At 39.4% G+C, this 20,984-nt stretch overlaps 2 protein-coding genes across 3 annotated transcripts in view; one reads left to right on the top strand and one right to left on the bottom strand.

The window, feature by feature from the left end:
• cacna2d4a (calcium channel, voltage-dependent, alpha 2/delta subunit 4a) overlaps positions 1-20,984 on the bottom strand; it is a 366,454-nt gene that overhangs the window by 97,166 nt on the left and 248,304 nt on the right. The window contains exons 26-27 of the mRNA XM_063059526.1: positions 3,899-3,960; positions 621-635 (exon numbers count right to left, since the gene is read on the bottom strand). Of these exons, the coding sequence (XP_062915596.1) occupies positions 621-635; positions 3,899-3,960 (77 nt within the window). The remainder of the gene's footprint in view (positions 1-620; positions 636-3,898; positions 3,961-20,984) is intronic.
• LOC134351628 (leucine-rich repeat and transmembrane domain-containing protein 2-like) overlaps positions 14,328-20,984 on the top strand; it is a 67,094-nt gene continuing 60,437 nt past the window's right edge. For both annotated transcript variants that reach the window (XM_063058034.1, XM_063058031.1), the window contains exon 1: positions 14,328-14,832. The gene's annotated coding sequence lies outside the window, so the exon portion shown is untranslated. The remainder of the gene's footprint in view (positions 14,833-20,984) is intronic.

The raw sequence follows: 20,984 nt of genomic DNA, 5'->3' as shown, positions 1-20,984 counted from the left end.
TTCCCTTTAGATCAGAGAGATTTCTTTAGGCAGAGGGTGGTTAATCTGTGGAATACATTGACACGAATGGCTGTGGGTATATTTAAAGCAGAGGTTGGTAGATTCTTGATTAGTAAGGATGTCAAAGGTTATGGAGAGAAGGCAGGGGAATGGGGTTGAGAGGGATAATAAATCAGATGTGATAGAATGCTGGAGCAGATTTGATGGGCTGAATGGCCTAATTTTGCTCCTATGTGTAACTCCAGTTGACACAACATATAGAATATTTGGAAATATAGATATATTTGTTGACCTCATTTAATGTAAAATAAAATTTCCTCCTAAAATACTCTGCTACGGTCTGGATGGAAACATCTGTATATAGAGCTATATTGTGAACAGAAAAAGAAGTGATTTAGTATATATTTGAAATTCCAATTTTTTAATTGAAATAATTGTATATTCAAGCTGGATCCTGTCCTTTTATTTCTATTCTAGCTTTCTTTCGTGGAACTTCCTTTTACTCCAGCTTCCTTGACATTGATCAGTCGCACAAAATAAAAGCAAAATAATAGCTGCTTCAGGCTGCAGCTTGGTTTTTTATTTGATATTCACTTATTCCACCAAGACTCTCTACTTACATCAGTATCATTGGACTGCAAAGTGGAAGCAGGTAAGGCAAATAGTAGAATGCAAGAAGAAAATAAGTTAAAGCCAGTTTGTACACTTAGTATAAATCAATATAATTTACTACACCAACTACTGGAATATACGCAAACATACTTCAATGCAAATCAAAGTTCAAAGTTTAAATAAACTTATTATCAAAGCACACCATATATGCCATCATATAAAACCCTGAGATTCATTTTCTTGCAAATAACACAATAGAATTAATGAAAGATCGCAAACAACAAGACAGACAAGCAACTAATGTGCAAAAGCCAGCAAACTGTGCAAACATAAAAAGAATAATAATAATAAATGAGCAATAACATTAAGAATATGAGATGAAGAATCTTTGAAAGTGAGTCCTTAGGTCAGTCATAACCTGCTCATTATATACACAATTAAAATCAAACATGAACCAATAATAACGTCCCTCAATAAATACTGATACACACTCTTATAAAGTGTTCATCAACATATTCTTCTATGTGCAGTTATTATGTACAAACCCACTTTCAGAGATATCTCAGAAGTTAGCTCTTGTCGGCATCTGCACCAACAGACTGCTGGTGTCATTATCCTAAACTAGGGTCAACTTGACCAACACTCTGTTAAAGATCCAAGAATGGGCCTGGCCAAATTTTAATATGATAATTAATGTCCATAATATATATGTTCATTGATATGTCCACTTGGTTCTGGCATCTTCATGGTTGTACTAATTATACCACGACTAATCAAAGACCATAACCTCCGAGAGGGTTTTGTTTTACTTTTGCAGCTACCCCTTTCCCCTAAGTTTATGAAATCTGGAGAACAGAATACAAAATTAAATATTTCTGGTATGTGTGAGATAGGCTTGCAATTTAAACAAAACTAAAGAAAATACAGAAAGAAATCTGGCAAAGCAGGCTGTTGAAATCCTGCTTATTTCAGTCGTGATGTTTGCTTTTTGCTCAAGGAGAGGAACACCCACTCTGCTCAGTGTAGTCATTACTGCAGATCACAAGATCAGCCTTAACAACTCATGCACAACATAATATCAAATTACCAGGATCCATTCCCATGGAAACTATTTGGTTTCAAAAGCTTCTGAACATGCCTTAATAAGGTCCTTTATTATCTTCCACTTTTAATGTAATAATTTTTTGGCTAGAAAAATTATAAACCAGAGCAGCTTCAGGGATTCCAGTTTCAAATATATTTTGGAACATCTTTAAGATAAATATTAAATGGTCTTCAAGTATCAGAGCAAAGAATTCTTTGCAATATTTTCTGCATTGTAATGAAGCAATATAATGCCAAAGTATTCAGAGTGCTGAATATTTGAAATGAAATATTATTATATGAACTTGAGTATTTCTAGAGGAGAAATCAGATGAAAGCATACAGCAAACAATTAACTTTACAGATGAAATACAAGAGCTCTTGGCAACAAAGACAGAAAATGTTGGAAACTGAATGCATGAGGCAGTATTTGTGAAAAGGAAATGATTTGGGTCCTGGACCCTTTGTCAGAATGTTTTTTCTTTAAGGAAATCATAAAAAGAGAAAGCTAAAATAATATAAGGAGCAGCAAACTCTGCAAGGTAACATTTCAGAGACAAGTCAAAAGGAAAAGAAAAGGGGGAGGACTGGTGAGGCCTAGTTAGAAACTATCAAGCAGTAGCAAGAAGCTAAGTACCCAAAACATTTCAGAAATTCCCAAATGCAGCACTTGCAGGGGCACCTGGAGTGGTACCTGATGATTGAAGTGGTCTTGGGAATAATAGCAGTGGTGATACTTTCAATAGCATTTCTTGCATAGTGCTACCAACCTCTGTGTGAAAAGCTATTTTCCAACTTTGCTCTGTGTTAGTCTAGATCTGATTCTAAGGTCATTATGTTTTTTTACACCAGATATGCCACTAAAGGAAGTGCATAACTGTTCTATCAATTGCCTCTAAAGCTTTAAAAATCTCAATCACACTATCTGCATTTCAGGAACGCTTGTTAAATATATGAGACCTGGTAGAATCTTACTGACCAGAACCGTACAGAGTACACAGGTATGGTCAAACTGTGATAATGTTACTCAATTATTACTCTCTCATTCTGAATATAACAGTACATTCCAGCATTTTTTGATTATTTGGTGGACCCAGCCAGTATAGTACTTATTAGGATCTCTGTGCACAGGCCTATTCACCTCTTTCATTATTTAATTGTTTCTAGCTTCTCACATTTTAAGTAATACTTGAACATTCAATATCATTGTTCCCTATGTTGAAATTTATATGTTGCCATATCCCGTTCTTAAACTATTAATGTTGCATTATAATTTTGGATCCTTGACTGTAGCACTTATTATTACACCAATTATTGTGTCATTGGAAAATCTGAATTTGTGACTATCACACTAATGTGTCACACATTTGAGCAAGGAATTTCATGTCAATGTATTAAGCATGGTGTGTAAAGAATTTTACAGCAATATTTAATGCACTGGAAATGCAGAATTTCACATAATATATAATGCTATAATTTCAAATATTTGATGTAAATGCATGATATAAGTTTCAAGACATTTTAAAATAATATATACATTATCATTCTATCATACAGTACATTAAGCAATCTACTCCGTGTGACGTGCAGTCTCAGGTATTTGACATATGAATGTGAACATGTCTGTCAAGAGGTCCAGATGTAGTAGAAATATGTTTTTGTAGAAGTATAGAAATAGTGATGTTTTTGCTTTTTCTCTCTGTTTCGCTTAACTGCTTCTAGTAGTCTAGTTCTTATGTTTTACTAGTTAAAGAAAAGAGCCCTGAGATAAATTTATAGTACAAATGCAGATATTATTGATAAATGTACAGCTAATATTTGCTGATAGGAAATATTGCTACGTCACAACTTTTGGATACATGAAATAACACAATGAGAAAAATCTACACAATCTTGGAAACATGTTCTTTCTGCATTTTTACTCATGATTATAAATGATATAATTATTGTTTTAATTACTAACTGTTATTAGTAATTTGCAAATTACTAATTCTGATCATACTCATCACCATATCTAACCTATCACATCATAAGATTATAAGCGTGGCTAATTAATTTATAAATGTCCACTCTGTGACAATTAAATTGAACTAGCTGGAAATGATTCCGAGACAGTGACCAGGACAGACTAAAAAATAAATGAAATGTATCCTATATGAAGTAATTGGAGAAATCACGTATCAATTCAAAGTTCACATTTTACCTGTCGAGTAAAAGTCCAGAACTTCCGACGCATTATTGCAAGATTAATTTGTACACCAACAGCTGAAAAATAAGATTTTTAACAAAAAGTTAAAAGACAATAATTTCTCCTCTTCCTGCATTATACCTCAACGATTCAAGATTCAAGATGGCTTAATGTCATTTCTAGTACACGTGTAAAGGAGAACAAAATAATTGTTACTCTGGATCAGATATAGCACAAAAAACAATAACATAAAGAGAACAATAACAAAAACACAATAAATATAAATACAAATGATAGGTTATATACATAGATTGATTGTATGTCCATAAAGTGACGCTCAGCACAAGATTGTCTGTAGTACAGAAGGTAACTCCGACAGGAAATAATAAAGTAGTGGTGGATGAAGGTGTGGAGGTGTGGGTTAGCGGGTGGAGGTGCTGATCAGCATTACAGCTTGGGAAAATAACTGTTTTTGAGTCTCACACACAAAATGCTCAGCGTGTCAGGCAGGATCTATGAAGATAAATAAGCAGTCAACATTTTGGACTGAGACCCTTCATCAGGAAAGGAAGGGGGGAAGAGGTCAGAATAAAAAGGTGGGAGGAGGAGGAAGGGCAACAAGCTAGAAGGGTGAAGCCAGGTGGGTAGGAAAGGTAAAGGGCTGGAGAAGAAGGAATCTAACAGAAGAGAAGAGTGTCAGAGTGCACAGCAGTGGGCTCAACACACAGCCCTGGGGGGAGCCCATGTTGCAGATGTTGAGGAGGGAGGAGTAGTTGTGCAACCTGACTATCAAAGGTCTGTTGATTAGGAAGTCCAACACCCAGATGCACAGTGGTGTATTTAGACTGAGGGGCAGGAGCTTGTTTACCAAGTCTGTGTGACAATAGCATTGAATGCCAAACTGAAGTCCATAAACAGTATTCTGACATAAAAGTCCTTGTTTTCTAGATGTGTCAAGGCCAGGTACAGTACATGACAGGTGCTCTGGCGTCTGTCGTGGAGTAGCTCTGTTGGTAAGTATACTGCTGAGTGTCCGTTGTGGCAGAAATGGAGTTATTGATATGTGCCATTACCAGCAGTTCAAAGCACCTGATGATGATTAGCATCAGTGCCACTAGGCAGTAGGTGTTTAGTTCTGAAGGTGTAGAGTTCTTTGATACAGGGACTTGGAGCATGTGGCGTCAGCAGCCTGGATGAAGGAGTGTTGAAAATGTCTGAGCTGGAGCGCACGCTCCCTAAATACGTGGCTCTGGGATGTTTTCTGGCTCAGCTGCCTTATGGGGGTTGACTCTCTGTAACCACACAGGATGAAAAAAATAATTGACACCTGAGGAAGAGTGGAGGGCCTTGTGAGGGATACCATGGCAGCCAGAAGACTGTATCTTTGGTCTTTGTCTGCTTCTTCTTGTTTCCATTGCAGTTCTGTGGGTAGTGAGGTTACTGACGAGGCCATTGTGAAAGCTGCAGACTTGTCCATAAATAGGGCAAGGAGACCAGTAAGGTACATAGCTTGTGAAGTATGCACTCTTTGACTGAAAATCTAGCCGAGTGGTGCCACACAAACAATTTCTCAATGTCAGCAAGACCAAGAAACTGATTATTGACTTCAGGAGGAGGAAACCAGAGGTCCAAGAGCTAGTTCTCAGCAGGTGATCAGAGTTGGAGAGGGTCAGCAACTTCAAATTCCTGGGTGTTATCATTTCAGAGGATCTGTCTTGGGTCCAGCACGTAAGCAGTATTACAAAGAAAACACAGCAGCACCTCTAGTTACTTAGAAGTTAACAAAGATTTGGCATGTCACCCAAAACTTTGACAAATTTCCATAGATATGCGATGGAGGGTATGTTGACCGGTTGCATCACTGCCTAACATGGAAACACCAAATCCTTTGTATGGAAAAGTTTAAAAAGTAGTGGATACCACCCAGTCCATCTTGGGTAAAGCCCACCCCACCACTGAACACATTTACATGGAGCACTGTCACAGGAAAGTATCCATCATCAAGCACCCCCACCATCCAGGCCATGCTCTCTTCTTGCTGCTGCCATCAGGAAGAGGGTACAGGAGCTTTAGGATATACACCATCAGGTTCAGGAACAGTTATTACCCCTCAACCATCAAGCTCTTGAACCAGAGGAGATAACTTCACTCAACTTCACTCACCCCATCACTAAACTATGAACTCACCTTCAAGGACTCTTCATTTCACATACTCAATATTTATTGATTATTTATTAATATTATTATTTTTTCTGCTCTAGCATTTGTAGAACTTGTTATCTTTTGTGCATTGGCATCTTGTTGAGTGCAGTCTTCTATTGATTCTATTGTGTTTCTTTGCATTTACTGTGAATGTCTGTAAGAAAATGAATCTCAGGGTTGTACATGGTGACATACACGTACTTTGACAATAAGTTTACTTTGAACTCTGCAGTATTTACTCTGGGCTTGTAGGCAGGGCTGAAGCATGAAGAATGGGACTGAGAGGGATAGTAAATCATTCATGATGGAATGGCTGAGCAGACTTAATGGGCCCAATGGCCTAATTCTGTCTTATGGTATTATGGTCATGGATGCAGGAAAAGGGTGGTTGCTTTGGGGATGGGATGGTTCTTGTTGCTCTTCCCAATGTTCTTTATTCAACCTGAATGGCCATGGAAAAGAGATTCCTAGCGACCATTAAGGTTTTATCGTCTTCTCAAAGAGGCTTTGTACACACTTGATTGGTTTCCACTATCTGTCTAGCAATCTCTTGTTCTGACAGAGCTTAGAATAGAATGTCAGTATGGGGAGTCTGGTGTCAGGCTTGGAAACGATACTCTCTTGATCAATTGCAACATCTTGCAGTTGCTGACACTTGGACCTAAGAACTGTATCCCCAGCAACCAGCTCATAAAGGATTATATGCACATTACAGGCAGCGCTGTTCCAGCCAGTGGAGTGCTGATACTTGAAGGGAAGGTTCAATAGAGGTGGGAGTCGGGAAGAGGGGTTGAGTTCCCTGGTCATGAAAAAGTGGATGCAGAACGGTATCCAGAGAATATATGTATGTTCTTTGTGAATGATGACTGGGGCACATTCCAGGAGGACATCCTATAAGTGCCTTACAATTTAAACAATCTCTGTTCCCGCTCAACCTGCTCCTGTGAGCTAGAGAAAAGGCAGATGAATCTTCTATCCGCTTGAGCAAATGTCCTAATGCAGCAATAAACAACAGACTGTGAGATGCAGCAAAGATGTGGCAGAGGCCTGAAATATTCAGTGGGTAGAAAGCTAAGAATAACCATTATCCTGATTTCCATATACAAGGCATTTAAGGTACAGATGAGAGGTTATATTTGAAGTCACAGAGGCCTCAGATCTCCATGAGGACAAGTAATGTAGTTTTAGTGTTGGCCCTATAAAAGGCATGCTTTCAGGAGAAATGTGATTAGTAAAAGCTGAATATCTGTGAGTAAATAAGAACGGTGTGCCTAGAAATTAGACTTTTCTTGCACAATTTTACATGCAATTTGTACATAATAGCAATTTGCATATATTAGCAACACACACAAAATGCTGGAGGAACTCAGCAGGCCAGGCAGCATCTATGGAAAGGAGTACAGTTGACGTTTTGGGCCAAGACCCTTCAGCAGAACTCCCTTGCTCGTGATTGCATTTATTAGGTCATGCTCGTGATCATTTCTGTATTGATTAGTGAACGAGGGGAAATTGGTTAGTTACCATCAGGCAAATTTCACCTTAGCGCATCTGACATTTTCTATCAGACACACGTAAAATGATGTCTTTCAGAACAATGCAGCCATTTCTGTTTCAACAGAACTTGTATGGTAATGATACATGCTTCACACACATTAAGATAAGGGCAGGTCTGCAGCAAGTTGACAATGGAATGTGAATTAAAAGGCCCCTGTGGGACATGATAGTTTTGCCTCGAACCTTTGTCAAGCTACACTTTATTAAGGCTGCAGCATCTTTATATTAAGTGCCTCAATGATGAGCCTGTTCAGATTAAATTTCACATGTTATTTCTTTGCCCAATTATTTGATTTTTCTGCATGTCATCAAACTGATACCTAACACTAGACCCAGACTGATTCAGGCCATTAAGAAAGGACGAACTCCTATTTCAAGACAAGGACATTGAAGATCTCACTGCAGATGGATTTTGCATACTGAACTGCTGTTAATGTCATCTGGGTTTTTGGGAAAAAATAAAATTTAAAATCCCCTCAAGAAATGAGATGTTACTTGAAGGGTGCAAGGGCATCCACAAATATGCACAAAAATTGTCCCCCCTTCCATGAAACCCATTATCAAACGCACACCATTTTTGATTTATAAATTACAAATAACTGCAGGTAAGTAAATGTCACATGAGGATAATTTCACCCCAATTCTTACCTACTCTCAAGGGCTTTCCATAGCCTGGCCTCAAACATGAAGGTTTGATATTTTGAAAGAAATTTGTTTATTTTAACAGTCATGCCACTGTACGAGGGGAGAGTGATAAGTTCGTGGCCTAAGGTAGAAGGAGATGAGTTATTAACTTTAACCTTTCTGCATTATCACTCAAAGAGTTGAACTGCACATGCATGTAACGAGAGCATCTTGGACCTCCAGGTGGTCCACAGCCCGGGTGTTTGATAAGTTCGTGGCCTAAGGTAGAGGGAGATGAGTTATACAGCTCTCATTACATGCATGTACATTTCAACTCTTTGAGTGAAAATACAAAAAGTTTGAAATTTCTCCTCATCTCCTTCAACTTTAAGCCACAAACTTATCAATCACCTCTGCTATGGACCCACTTTCTGGAGGTCCAAGACGCCGACTTCTACAAAGAAGGGATCTGGCTCCATAACCGCTGGACTAAGTGTGTAAATGTAGGAAAAATAAATGTGCTAGGTTTTCTAAAATTGACTCCTTCTACCTTAGGCCACGAACCTATCAATCACGCCTTGTACATTTAAGATGTATCTATGTTTTAAGCAAAAACAAAAACAAAAGCAATTGGGGAAGTAGATAACACTGGACATATATTTATCTGGTTTGATATTATTATATACCTGTACGCATCAGCTTTAGATTTATGATATTCTTCACATGAAACTTGTATCCCTACAAAGATTGGTAAACAACTGCCACAGAATTTGTGATTCTGCTCCATAACTGTAACAGAGTCCTTTCAGAATTCACAGGTCAGGGATTAGTATTCTGTTGATTTGCCAGTAAAGTGTAGAGGAGGATAGTTGTTGTGTGCAGCGATGGACATTCTCCAGTCTAGGTTAAAAAAAATGACCTCTTTTCTATGTGTTTTTCATTCAATAGTGAATTGTTCTGCTCACCTTGTAAAACACTACAATTGGCACTGCTCCCAATTGCAAACCTCCTCTTGATAGATGGGAAACAAGGCCAAAAGGAATTTTATGGGTGCTGCCATCCAACCAGTTCCTATCATGCAAATGCGTCACCAAAATTCCAATGGAAGGATAAAAAACTCTTTAAGAAGAAGCTTTTGTCAAAAGCAGACCAGTTTCCACACTCACTATATAACATGGCTCTTTGGAAAGTGCAGTGTGAATTGTTATTAATGCTATTAATGGTAACATCAACACACCAGAAAAAAACCATTAGCAAAACACAGCAGAATGGATAAAGGGTTGGACTATGCCTTTCAGATACCTGAACAAAAAGACAAATGTCATAGGATAGTTTCCTGGTTTGTGTTGAGTCCAATTTGCGACCCGGCTTTTTGCAACTAAAGTGCTTAGTTAACAGCGGACAGCAGACAAACCAGTTGCTTGTGGTTGTGAAAAAATTGGTATAATTTTGATAGCATTTGCTCATCCACTAGTCCATGGAAAAAATCACTACCATGCAAGAGATGAGATAAAAATGGCACCAAAATTCCAGTCTAAGCTTGTTAAGATAAAAAATGCATCTGGATCCATGTATCAAATTTAAGGCTCTCACCTATTTCTAACAGCTGTGTATTAATGTAATCTTTCTGTTTCTCTACAGCAGCTTTTAAAAAGCCATGTTTTACCTTGTGTAGGATGAGAATATTAGTCAGCATGCTTTCTGCTTCTGGCACAATATGCATCAGAAATATTGTTTTTTTTACACTTGTACATTGTTGTTTTGGGACCTTGCAATATTACAAAATCATTAAACTCCAGAATGCAGTTTGTTTTAAAGAAGCTCCCAAAAAAGGCAGTTGTATCAACTATTATATTCTACTTTTATACATCATTGACATGGTTAAAATATGTTCATGCTATAATCCAGTCATTAAGTCAATAATGGTGTCCTCTGCCTTTGTGGCTTATAATACTATGCATCCTAATCAGTACATGAACAAGATTCCATAATATTGGTTACAGGGAAATCTCGCAAAAATGCTTTGGCGCTACAAACTCCCATGACTAGGAGAATAAGACTGATTGGTGTGTTTTGAGATGTAGTGAGGATTCAAAGACCCAACTGGCCACCTTTGTGTCCTGATGATTTACAAGAAAATGTACCAAGTGGCAGCCATCAATATCCTTCCACAACCACAAAGAAAGACTTCCATCCTTGCCACCAATTTGTAATGGCTTCACAAATACATTAAAATATCGAAGGTTGCAATTTATTAGTGAAGTAGAATACTGGATTCTTGGCAAGTTGAATTACCTACCCCTCAACTTCCCTAGCACGCTCTCATGCAAAGATTCCTGTAAAAGAATCTCTTTATCTATAAAGATATCAAGGAACGCTTCACCGGGAAGGTACTAGGAGTCATGGGGCTACTGTAATAGATAAGAAATTTCTCACTATATTACTGCAACATATGAATGCATTAACTGTAAATGCCTCAGGACCCACACATCAGGTTTAGGGACAGTTAATACCCCTTAACCATCAGGCTCTTGAACCAGAGGGGATAACTTCACTCACTCCATCACTGAACTGTTCCCATAACCAATGGACTCACTTTCAAGGACTCTTCACCTCATGTTCTCAATATTTATTGCTTATTTATTATTATTATTTTTTCTCTTTCTTTTGTACTTGCATTTTTTTTGTACATTGGTTGTTGTCTGTACTGTTGGGTGTGGTCTTTCATTAATTCTATCATGTTTCTGATATTTACTGTGAATGTCTGCAAGAAAATGAATCTCAGGGTTGTATATGGTGACATACACGTACTTTTATAATGAATTGACTTTGAATTAACCATTGCTATTATAAGAATTACATCACAACCTCTGACTTCTCGCTAAAATTAAGTAGTTTTGTTAAACAAGTTTCTGCAGCATCAGATCATAATTCATAGTCCGTATAAACCCACACTGTTACCCTCCAATTTAGAGAAGTCCAGTAGGTTCAGCCACACTAATAATGAAGAGGCTCTGTCTCTGAAATGCCACTGTAAGCCTTTGACACACAGCAGAACTATATTCATGTAAGGATGGAGACTGGTAATTTTGCCAGCTTTAATTTTGAATAAAGCTTTGAAAATATTCAAAGCAGAGATTGATGCTTTTTTAACGGTTGTAATTAGCTGTATTTAGCAGTTTTCTGACTGCCTCAAATATTCAGACATGTAAAAGCTAATTGAATTAAATGGAAAGAATGATGTTATTGAAAAACAAAGGGGAATATTTATAAATAATTAAAATATTAAAGATTAAATGTCAGAACAAAATTAATTTAAAGAAATACCCTGACTTCTCCCGCTCTTCCTAAATTGTTGCTCTATAATTCCCATTGAAGTCAATTGGGCTCTTGAATTGTGCTCCAGGTTTGACCTGGTACAGGCTGCAAAAACAATTGCAAAACAATAATACTAGGAAACCCAACAAGGTTGTGCCTCACCAAACTCTTTCAGTATTTGGCCTCCCCAATGCAAATTTCACTTCCACATACTACCCAAGACTCGGTATTCAAACAAATGAGCACTACCCATTGAAATCCTCACTGAAAATAGGCCATACTGTGCTGCGATCATCTCTGGTGTGGAGGCTGTGGACACGATTTGTATTTATAGATGGGGTGGACAGCAGTTTGAGAACACAAAAGATGGCAGCTGGTGAGCATCAGACCTTGTGTGGTGTATGTGGGGGAAGGGAGGCTTGAAGTCTGTGACTGTGAGGGGTGGGGTGGGTTGCGGAAGATGTGCAGGGAAGCACTGAAGCGCAGACCTATGTCTGTGGTGGATGCAGTGGCTTGGATGGGAGTGAAGTTTCAGAGCAGTGTATGATTTTACAAGGGATGGTGAAGATGTGAGGCATCGGACCCTTATGTTATGGGTGGGCTGGGGTGTTGTGGGGTGCACTGGATCTCCCTGTTGTGGTTAGACTGGGGAAAAAAGCATCATTAGCCTAGAGATGGTATGGTATGGCACCAGACCCCAGTACTACTACAGGGAGGTCAGAGATAAGAGCACTACATGATGGTAGGGGCCTTATTTCTTGAACTAGGTATAGGGAGAGACGAATCAGGGACACTGCTTCCCAGGTCAGTGGGAGAAATAGAGTCAGACATAAAATGAGGGAAGGAACCAAGAATCAAGTGTAGAATGTGCTCAGGATTGGGCCAATGATAAGGTAAGAAGCATGGGGAGGTCTTAAGGTTGGTGGTTGTGTATATTAAAGAGAGGGAGACATTGGGGTCTGACTTTGGAGGATGATGTGATCAGAATGTAGGCCTCAAGGGAATTTGAATTGATATTTGGGGATGTAGGTGTGTCCATGCAGGGCGGCAGTGAGTAGCAGTAGGAAGAAAAATACAGGGGTCTGAGCTGAGTGCTGCACCACAAAAACCAGGTTGTCCAGGGTTGCCCAATGATGGTCCGTCCCAGGACAATCTTGTCCAAATTTCCTGTCTACACTCCAAAGAGGGAACTCCTATCAAATGCTCAGAAGTTCTGAACCAAATTTCAGGAGCATAAAATATGATCTGAAGCACTGTAAATATACTATAATGGTTTTACAAATGAACATCTAGGAACTCCTACCATTAGTGAGTTCAGCAGATGTGATGTACATTGGTGAGACTGCTGTCAACTGGAACTGTTAGGTGTCTGCTTCTCCACTATCTGCCACATGCCCTGAGTAGCTGCTTTGTCCTTCAGAGTTAGCCAGCTCATATACAGAGCTCCTCCATTGTGATAGACATCAAAGTTCCCTGGCAAGACACACATATGCATCTTTCCTGACTTCAGTTTTTATAGAACATAGAAAATAGAAGTCTACAGCACATTACAGGCCCTTTAGCCCACAGAGTTGTGCCGACCATGTAACCTACTCTAGAAGCTACCTAGAATTTCCCTAGTGCATAGCCCTCTATTTTTCTAAGCTCCATGTACCATTCAGCTTTATAAGACTGGTTTTATGTGGCATTCAGCCGTATAAGACTCTGGTTGGGTGATATTTAGAGTAGTTGGTGCCTCAAGTTAGGAAGGCTGTAGAGGCCTTAAAGAAGTTGCAGAAAGAACTTACCAGGATGATATCTGATTTGGAGAACATATGCTATGAGCAGACATGGGAAGAGCTGGGTCTGCGTTCTCTAGAGTCGCAGAGGCTGAGGGGAAATTTGATAGAAGTTCATAAAGTGATCTGAGGCAGTCAGTAGACGCGCAGTATTTTATTCTCAAAATTGGAATGTCTAGTAGTACAGGGTATGTACAGTATTTAAGTGAGATAAGAAAAGTATAAAGGAAATGTGGAAGGCAAGTTGTTTTTTTTCACACAGAGAGTGGTGGGGGTCTAGAACGCCTGGGCAGTACTGGTGCTGGAGGCCGATACCACAGGAGTATTGAAGAGACTCTGAGATAGGCACATAGATAGGCAGAGAAGGAAGGAACATCATCAACAGATGGAAAAGAAGGGATCATTATTTTAAATAGTTCAGAATAGGAATGAACAGAAATGGCATGTGGTCCAGACTGTACAACTAAGGTCACTTACTCCTATACATACTGTATGCCACTCTGCTGCCACTGCTGTTGAGTCTGCCCTATTAGTGGAACAGAACATACCCTAATGATAATGGAGGAGACATTGACTGTGAGAATGACTAACACAGGCTGTTACTTGACTGGTCTGTGTATGAGCTCACTAAATATTTATCAGCAGTTTTGATTAGGCAGAGTATGCCTTTTTTGTGTGTTGGAAATGACTATTATAACTATTTCATTACTTATTATTTTCACATAGATTTCAAATGGTCCAAAATGATCACTATTATTTCCAAAGAAAATCCTACAGGCTAGCAGCTGAAATTTGTTTCACATTCACTTTGTTTCACTTTAATAGAGTATTTGTGGCCATTAAACAGTTTTCAAATTGGGCTATGCTAGAAATAGAAAATGCACAAATGACAGCCTAAGTAGGCCAACCATGAAACTGAGATTTCCCTGCAGTCACATTTTTTAACCTCAGCTTGGCTGTCAGGAAGAACGAATGTAACCTCCTGATGGGGAAGGGGATTCCTGCATGTGTCTACTAATATCCTTGCCTTACGACAGGTATCAGCCAGTTGAGAACCGAATAATCCTAAACTTTCATAAAAGAAAGAATGGGTTTAATGTTTCACAAGGTTGTGAAAGAGAAAATAAGGAATAAAAGCAAATGACAAAATTCAGTTTGAGGATAAGATATTGCACCGAGTTCTACAATTTAAAACCTTGCATCACTATGTAATATATGCCATATCAATTTAGCTACAAACCCGGTGTCACAGCCGAGTATTTCATTTCAACCTGATTACAGGCTTGTAACACATTAGACTCTGGGGAGAGAAAGATCTGGTCAAAATACAAAGGAGATAGCTTGTGTCTCCCCAGGTTATTTTATCTGCAATTCATCGGTATATTTAGCTGTAACGTTATTCAACTCAGCAACACTATCTTGAAAAAAGCTGCACTCGTGATGTAGGATGAGAGATGACAGTCCATGGGAAAGGTAAGGCAATTTATTTATTTATTCATTTATAAGAAACGTATGTTCTGCATTTATCAGGGATTAAATAACATTGTAAATATCAAAATAAAACTAAAGACCAGTACAGAGAGATCAAAAACAAAAATGTGTATCTGTTTGATATTTGGGAGAGATGAATATTTTAATCATTGTGAGAAAATGATAATTGTTTTGGCTTGTGATGGAGGAAGAATGTATTCATTTCAAAAGTATGGTGTACAGCAAATTCCACATTCTACATTTGCACTAAATGATACAAAGCATCTGTGATTATAGTCTAAATGTAAAGCTTAAAGAACAAGTATTCCTGTTTACTCTCTAGTCATGTTATCATGTTAATATTTCCAACAGGCAAATATTGTTTAAATGGTCCATCTCAGGAACATTTCAGCTAATTATCCCCTTGTATCTAAACAATATGTAAGCAAATTATTTTCACAGAATTCAACATAAACTGGTTTTGTGATTATTTAAGGGTATGTTTCTATACTTGAGTTAAAGATGACAGTTTTCTTCTCAAAAATTGTAATTTGCACGGCCTGTAAATTCAAGTGTATACTATATATTTAGCGTAATGGAAATTAAAATGATTTTCAACTGGAATAAAATATAAAAACATAATATTTCTATTCAATTTACCATCTCTGAAAGCATGGTACTTTTAGAACCAAATGGGGAATTTGGACTAAATTGTTTCAGAAGCAATCATTTTGATCACTCCCAGGACAACTAGGTCCCTCCAAAGCAATGCTGGACCAAGATCCTCACTGGATAAATCCCTAAGTTCCAACTTTCTGAACCCTACTTGCACATGAGCAGATCACCCACATTGATCTTGCTGCCAGCTTTCTGGTCTCCAAACTTCAATCCTAAAAAATCCTTCAAACTTTGATTACCTGATTTTCCATTCTTATGATTCTACTGATTCTAAAAAAACACTGTGATCTTCTTGATAGCAGAGACCCTACCAGTACTCACAAATATACAGTACAACCCTATTATCCCTTAAGATTCCCAAAGGACGCTTATCTTATTCATAAAATAATCTGCAGATGCTGGGATCAAAGCAACACTCACGACACACTGGAGGAACTCAGCAGGTCGGGCAGCATCAGTTGAAATGATGAGTCAACGTTTCGGGCCGGAACCCTTCGTCAGGACTGAAGAAAGAAGGTGGGGGAGAGTTGGAAGAAGGCTGGTAGGTTTAGTTGAAAACTATTTCAACTAAACCTACCAGCCTTCTTCCAAGCCCGAAACATCGACTCATCATTTCAACTGATGCTGCCCGACCTGCCGAGTTCCTCCAGCGTGTTGTGAGTGAGGCTTATCTTATTGCTACCCCAGAATCTTAGAAGTGTTCTTCAATTCTGATCCCTAATTGCAATCTTGAGCCTCTGCCTACACGCACTCCCCCTCCCCTCCCCACCACTCCATCATCCATATGTGCAACTCAGTTTTCCCATGTTCACTCCTGACCACTCCAGTTCATGGCTGCGATCCTCCTTCAAACCCTACTTGGGTCTCGTCTCCAAGGTCATGGCACCAGTCTTGATATTTCCTCCTCTTACACCTCTACCACTGCACACAAGCTCTTATTATTGTCACCCCGACTTCAACTCTCAGGTGGCACATTTCTTACGCTTTTGGGCCTCCAATGCAATTGAATTTTCTAGTAGAGCATTCATCAACAAAATGCTCATTAACATCCCATTACAACACTGGTGTAGCCCGATTTGATCAAGAGCAAGAAATTCCCAGTGTTTTGCAAATAGCTTGTATGGAACTGTGAATGCCATTCCAATTCTTCACAAGAAACTTAATTCAGGAGAGCCTGTATTTGCCAGTAGCCTGTGGGGACCATCCTGTGATGGGCTTGATCAGGTTGTACAGCACTGTCTTCTACCTGAATGAAGTGTAGGTGATTGGGTCATCTTTGAAAACATGGGAGCATACACATTGAAGCAATCAGCCTTTAACGAGTTCCAGAAACTGCCCGTTTACTGTGTGATGTCAATAAGTGATTGGTGTTGGATGCAGGAAGTTGGTTTAACATTGGAAACATCAGTGAAGAACTCTTCATGTGTGCCTTCTTGTTTCCAGCCGAGCCGGGAAAGTGGCTTTCCGGCTACCGGTTTGTCTGGCATCAGTGCTTAAGTTACAGAATTGCCATTCTGTTCAGTCGCATGTCTGGTTGACTTTCCAACACGGAAGGAAACCAGTGGAACAATCTTGCTTTCTTAAAGTTTTTGTTTAAAATTTAACTTGAACACTTGATGTAGTTAATCGGGACCAGGCAGAAATTGGCTAGAATAACTACCAGTGGTCATGCGAAAAAAAGAAATTAGCATTTAACCATCTGAAACAAAGCCTGTGAGTTGATGTAACTTTTTACTTTCTCCCTCCCTCCCTTCCTCCACAAACCAACAATAAAATATGCAACAAAATGGATGACTTGGAAGAGGTGGAAACCTATCACTGGGTTCCCTGCTTAAACAGTTTACATATTCACAATTTTTATACAGATATTCTTGTCATAGATGTCTTGAGGTTTTCATTTGCCCATTTAACAGAATAACCAGAGCGATTTGATGTGTAAAATGTTTAGAATGTGTAAAATATGTGCTTCATTCTGTAGTTTAATAAATGTAAAATTGCAGCAAAAAAAAAGACTCACCCCTGCCTAGCAAGCCATAAATTCACCAGTCATTCATTTCACTTCACATAATCTTCATTTAAGAAATCAATATTTTTCTTTTTTTCTATAACAATAAGGTGTATCTAGTTTACACTTAGCTAAAAGTCAAGTTGGAAGCAGCTAATCAATACACTACACTAGAATATAAACTTCATGGTTCTGTAGTACCCCTGAAGTATTAAAAGTGAGATTTGAACAGCTAGTAAATCATTAAACAAACAAAGCATCTTAAGAACAGTCACAGATATAGGGAGGCTACTATGCTTTAAAGCATTGTATCCAAAAATGTGTGAACATTGTAGTCTTTGTTTCAGACATAGTCTGCTGAATCTGAGCAGCATTCAGGGGGTTAAAGGTATGCTGGTTCTCTTTCATTCTGATCACTGGAGCTAGATTAATGCTGCTTTAGCAGCTGATGCAGGCAGAGGTAGTACACCCAGTGGGAACAGCAACATTGCAACTTCCATCTGTCACACCATATTCCTTTGTTGGATATCTAGAAGCAAGTGGGGGTGGGGGCTTCATTATGATTTGCTGGAGCTTGTACAAGACATCACTAACATGATGAGTCCACAGTATTTCGCAGTGGCACTACCAAATCCAGCACGAGGCAAGTGGCTGTCAACAACAGGGGTGGGAGGGGGCTGGATGCTGGGACATCCTATTGCAGAGTTATTGGTAAACAATCACACGTGGTCGACACAAATGGCAACAGAGTGAAGATTCATTATCAGATAAGTCTTTGGTCAGGTGCGTAAATATCCAGGTTCAATCACTTCAAAGTTTTTATGGCAGGTATGGAATGTAGCACTAATGAAACACAGAATTATGCAAGGTGAGGTTATTCCTTCATCAAGCTGGCATTGATGCATTTTACTTAAGTTGACATACTCTAAAGGTTAAAGCAAGGATGGCAAGCAACACTGTTGTTGTTCCAGAAAAAAACCCAGCTGATTAAATAAAAATCAATGAACAAATTGAAACATGGCAATTATAATGCAAAGCTTTTGACTGGTTAACTTAAAACAAGTCTACGCTTTGTTTCATTGGTGCAACTCAACAAGGTAGGCAGCAGCTGTGGATAGAGAAACAGATTTAATGTTAAAGAGCCAAACCCTTTGTTCAGTACATATTTCAGAATTCTGGGATCTGCAGTTTTTTTTTCATTTTCACATAGTTTCAATGTACAGTCCTGAGTTCCTGCAGGCATTGCTCCAAACACCTACCATGGCTTGAGAACAAGATCAGTAGCACCATAGGAAAAATAGTATAAATAGCAATGGTAGAATAATATACTTGTAAATTATGAGTTGTGTGCCAAGAACCTAAAATGGACCAATGTTTTGTTAAAATGATTTTACCTAGAGTGGAATACAACTGCGATCCTTCCCAGGAAACATTGCATTACTCTGGAAATTTGAATAGGCATCTCTAGCAATAATGTAGTTTCTGCATCAGAGCTATGTACATTGAATAATGTCAATCCTCATGCAATACCACTTTAGAGTACTTCAAGCAAAAATTAGATGACATTAGCCCAAAGCACAATCTTAATCAAGTTTTCTTAATGATACTTGTCATCACAATAAAAGTTCAAATTTCCATGATTACTACAGAACTGCTCAAACTAGACACTACTCAAATTGACACACACAAAATGCTGGAGGAGCTCAGCAGGCTAGGAAGTATTTATAGCAAAGAGTAAACAATTGACGTTTTGGGCCAAGACCCTTCATCAGGACTGGAAAGACAAATAGACAACAGACAATAGGTGCAGGGGTAGGCCATTCAGCCCTTTGAGCCAGCACTGCCATTCACTGTGATCATGGCTGATCATCCACAATTAGTACCCTATTCCTGCCTTCTCCCCATATCCCTTGACTCCGCTATCTTTAAGAGCTCAATCTAACTCTTTCTTGAAAGAATCCAGAGAATTGGCCTCCACTGCCTTCTGAGGCAGAGCGTTCCACAGATCCACAACCCTCTGTGTGAAAAAGTTTTTCCTCAACTCCGTTCTAAATGGTCTACCCCTTATTCTTAAACTGTGGCCTCTGATTCTGGACTCCCCCAACATCGGGAACATGTTTCCTGCCTCTAGCCTGTCCAATCCCTTAATAATCTTATATGTTTCAATCAGATCCTGGAAGGAAGGGGAGAAGTTAGAATAAGAGGGTGATAGGAGGGAAGGAAGAAGTAAAATGTGGTGGGAGATCCCACTTTTTGTGGCGGATGGAGCGAAAGTGCTCGACGAGGCAGCCTCCCAATCCACGTTGGGTCTCACTGATGTACAGGAGGCCACACCAGGAGCAATTACATATAATTAATGTCTCCAAAAGGCTCACAAGTGAAGTGTCGCCTCACCTGGAAGGACTGTTTGGAGCCCTGAATGGTGATGAGTGTTCACAGAGCATGACCAACATTTCAGCATTTGAAAACTAACCATATTGGGTATTTTAGAGAAAAAAAATAACATTGGCTATGCTTTCAGAGTGGGAGCTTCAGGGCTGACATTGCAGGCAAATTCATGGATCCTGAGGTAGACATAATCTCATTTGAAGTCCCCATTGCCATAATCTACAGGGACACCTACTCCTACCTTGACATCTCTGAAGGGCAACATTTCCATAAGCTGAAGATTTAATAGCAGTTATCATAGAGATACGGGATCTTCTGCAGCCACATGTCAAGTTCACATACTGATACCTAGATTGATATATCTTACAGATTTAACCACCAACGGGATCCGACCACTAAGCACACCTTTCCCTCTCCCCTCTCTGCTTTCTGCAGGGATCGCTCCCTACGCGACTCCCTTGTCCATTCCTCCCCCCCCATCCCTCCTCACCGATCTCCCTCCTGGCACTTATCGTTGTAAGCGGAACAAGTGCTACACATGCTCTTACACTTCCTCCCTTACCACCATTCAGGGCCCCAGACAGTCCTTCCTGGTGAGGCAACACTTCACCTGTGAGTCGGCTGGGGTGATATACTGCGTCCGGTGCTCCTGATGTGGCCTTCTGTATATTGGTGAGACCCGGCACAGACTGGGAGACCGTTTTGCTGAACACCTACACTCTGTCCGCCAGAGAAAGCAGGATTTCCCAGTGGCCACACATTTTAATTCCATGTCCCATTCCCATTCTGATATGCCTATCCACAACCTCCTCTACTGTCAAGATGAAGCCACACTCAGGCTGGAGGAACAACACCTTATATTCCGTCTGGGTAGTCTCCAACCTGACGGCATGAACAGTGACTTCTCTAACTTCTGTTAATGCCCCTCCTCCCCATCATACCCTATCCGTTATTTATTTATTTTATTATATTCTTTTTCTCCCTTTGTCCCTCTCACTATACTCCTTGCCCATCCTCTGGGCTTCACCCCTCCCCCTTTCTTTCTCCCTAGGCCTCCAATCTCATGATCCTCTCATATCCCTTT

This window comes from Mobula hypostoma, chromosome 9 (assembly GCF_963921235.1).
Source record: "Mobula hypostoma chromosome 9, sMobHyp1.1, whole genome shotgun sequence".
Lineage (NCBI taxonomy): Eukaryota > Metazoa > Chordata > Chondrichthyes > Myliobatiformes > Myliobatidae > Mobula > Mobula hypostoma.
The sequence above is the reverse complement of the archived record's forward strand: the minus strand, read 5'-3'. Positions and strand labels throughout refer to the sequence as shown.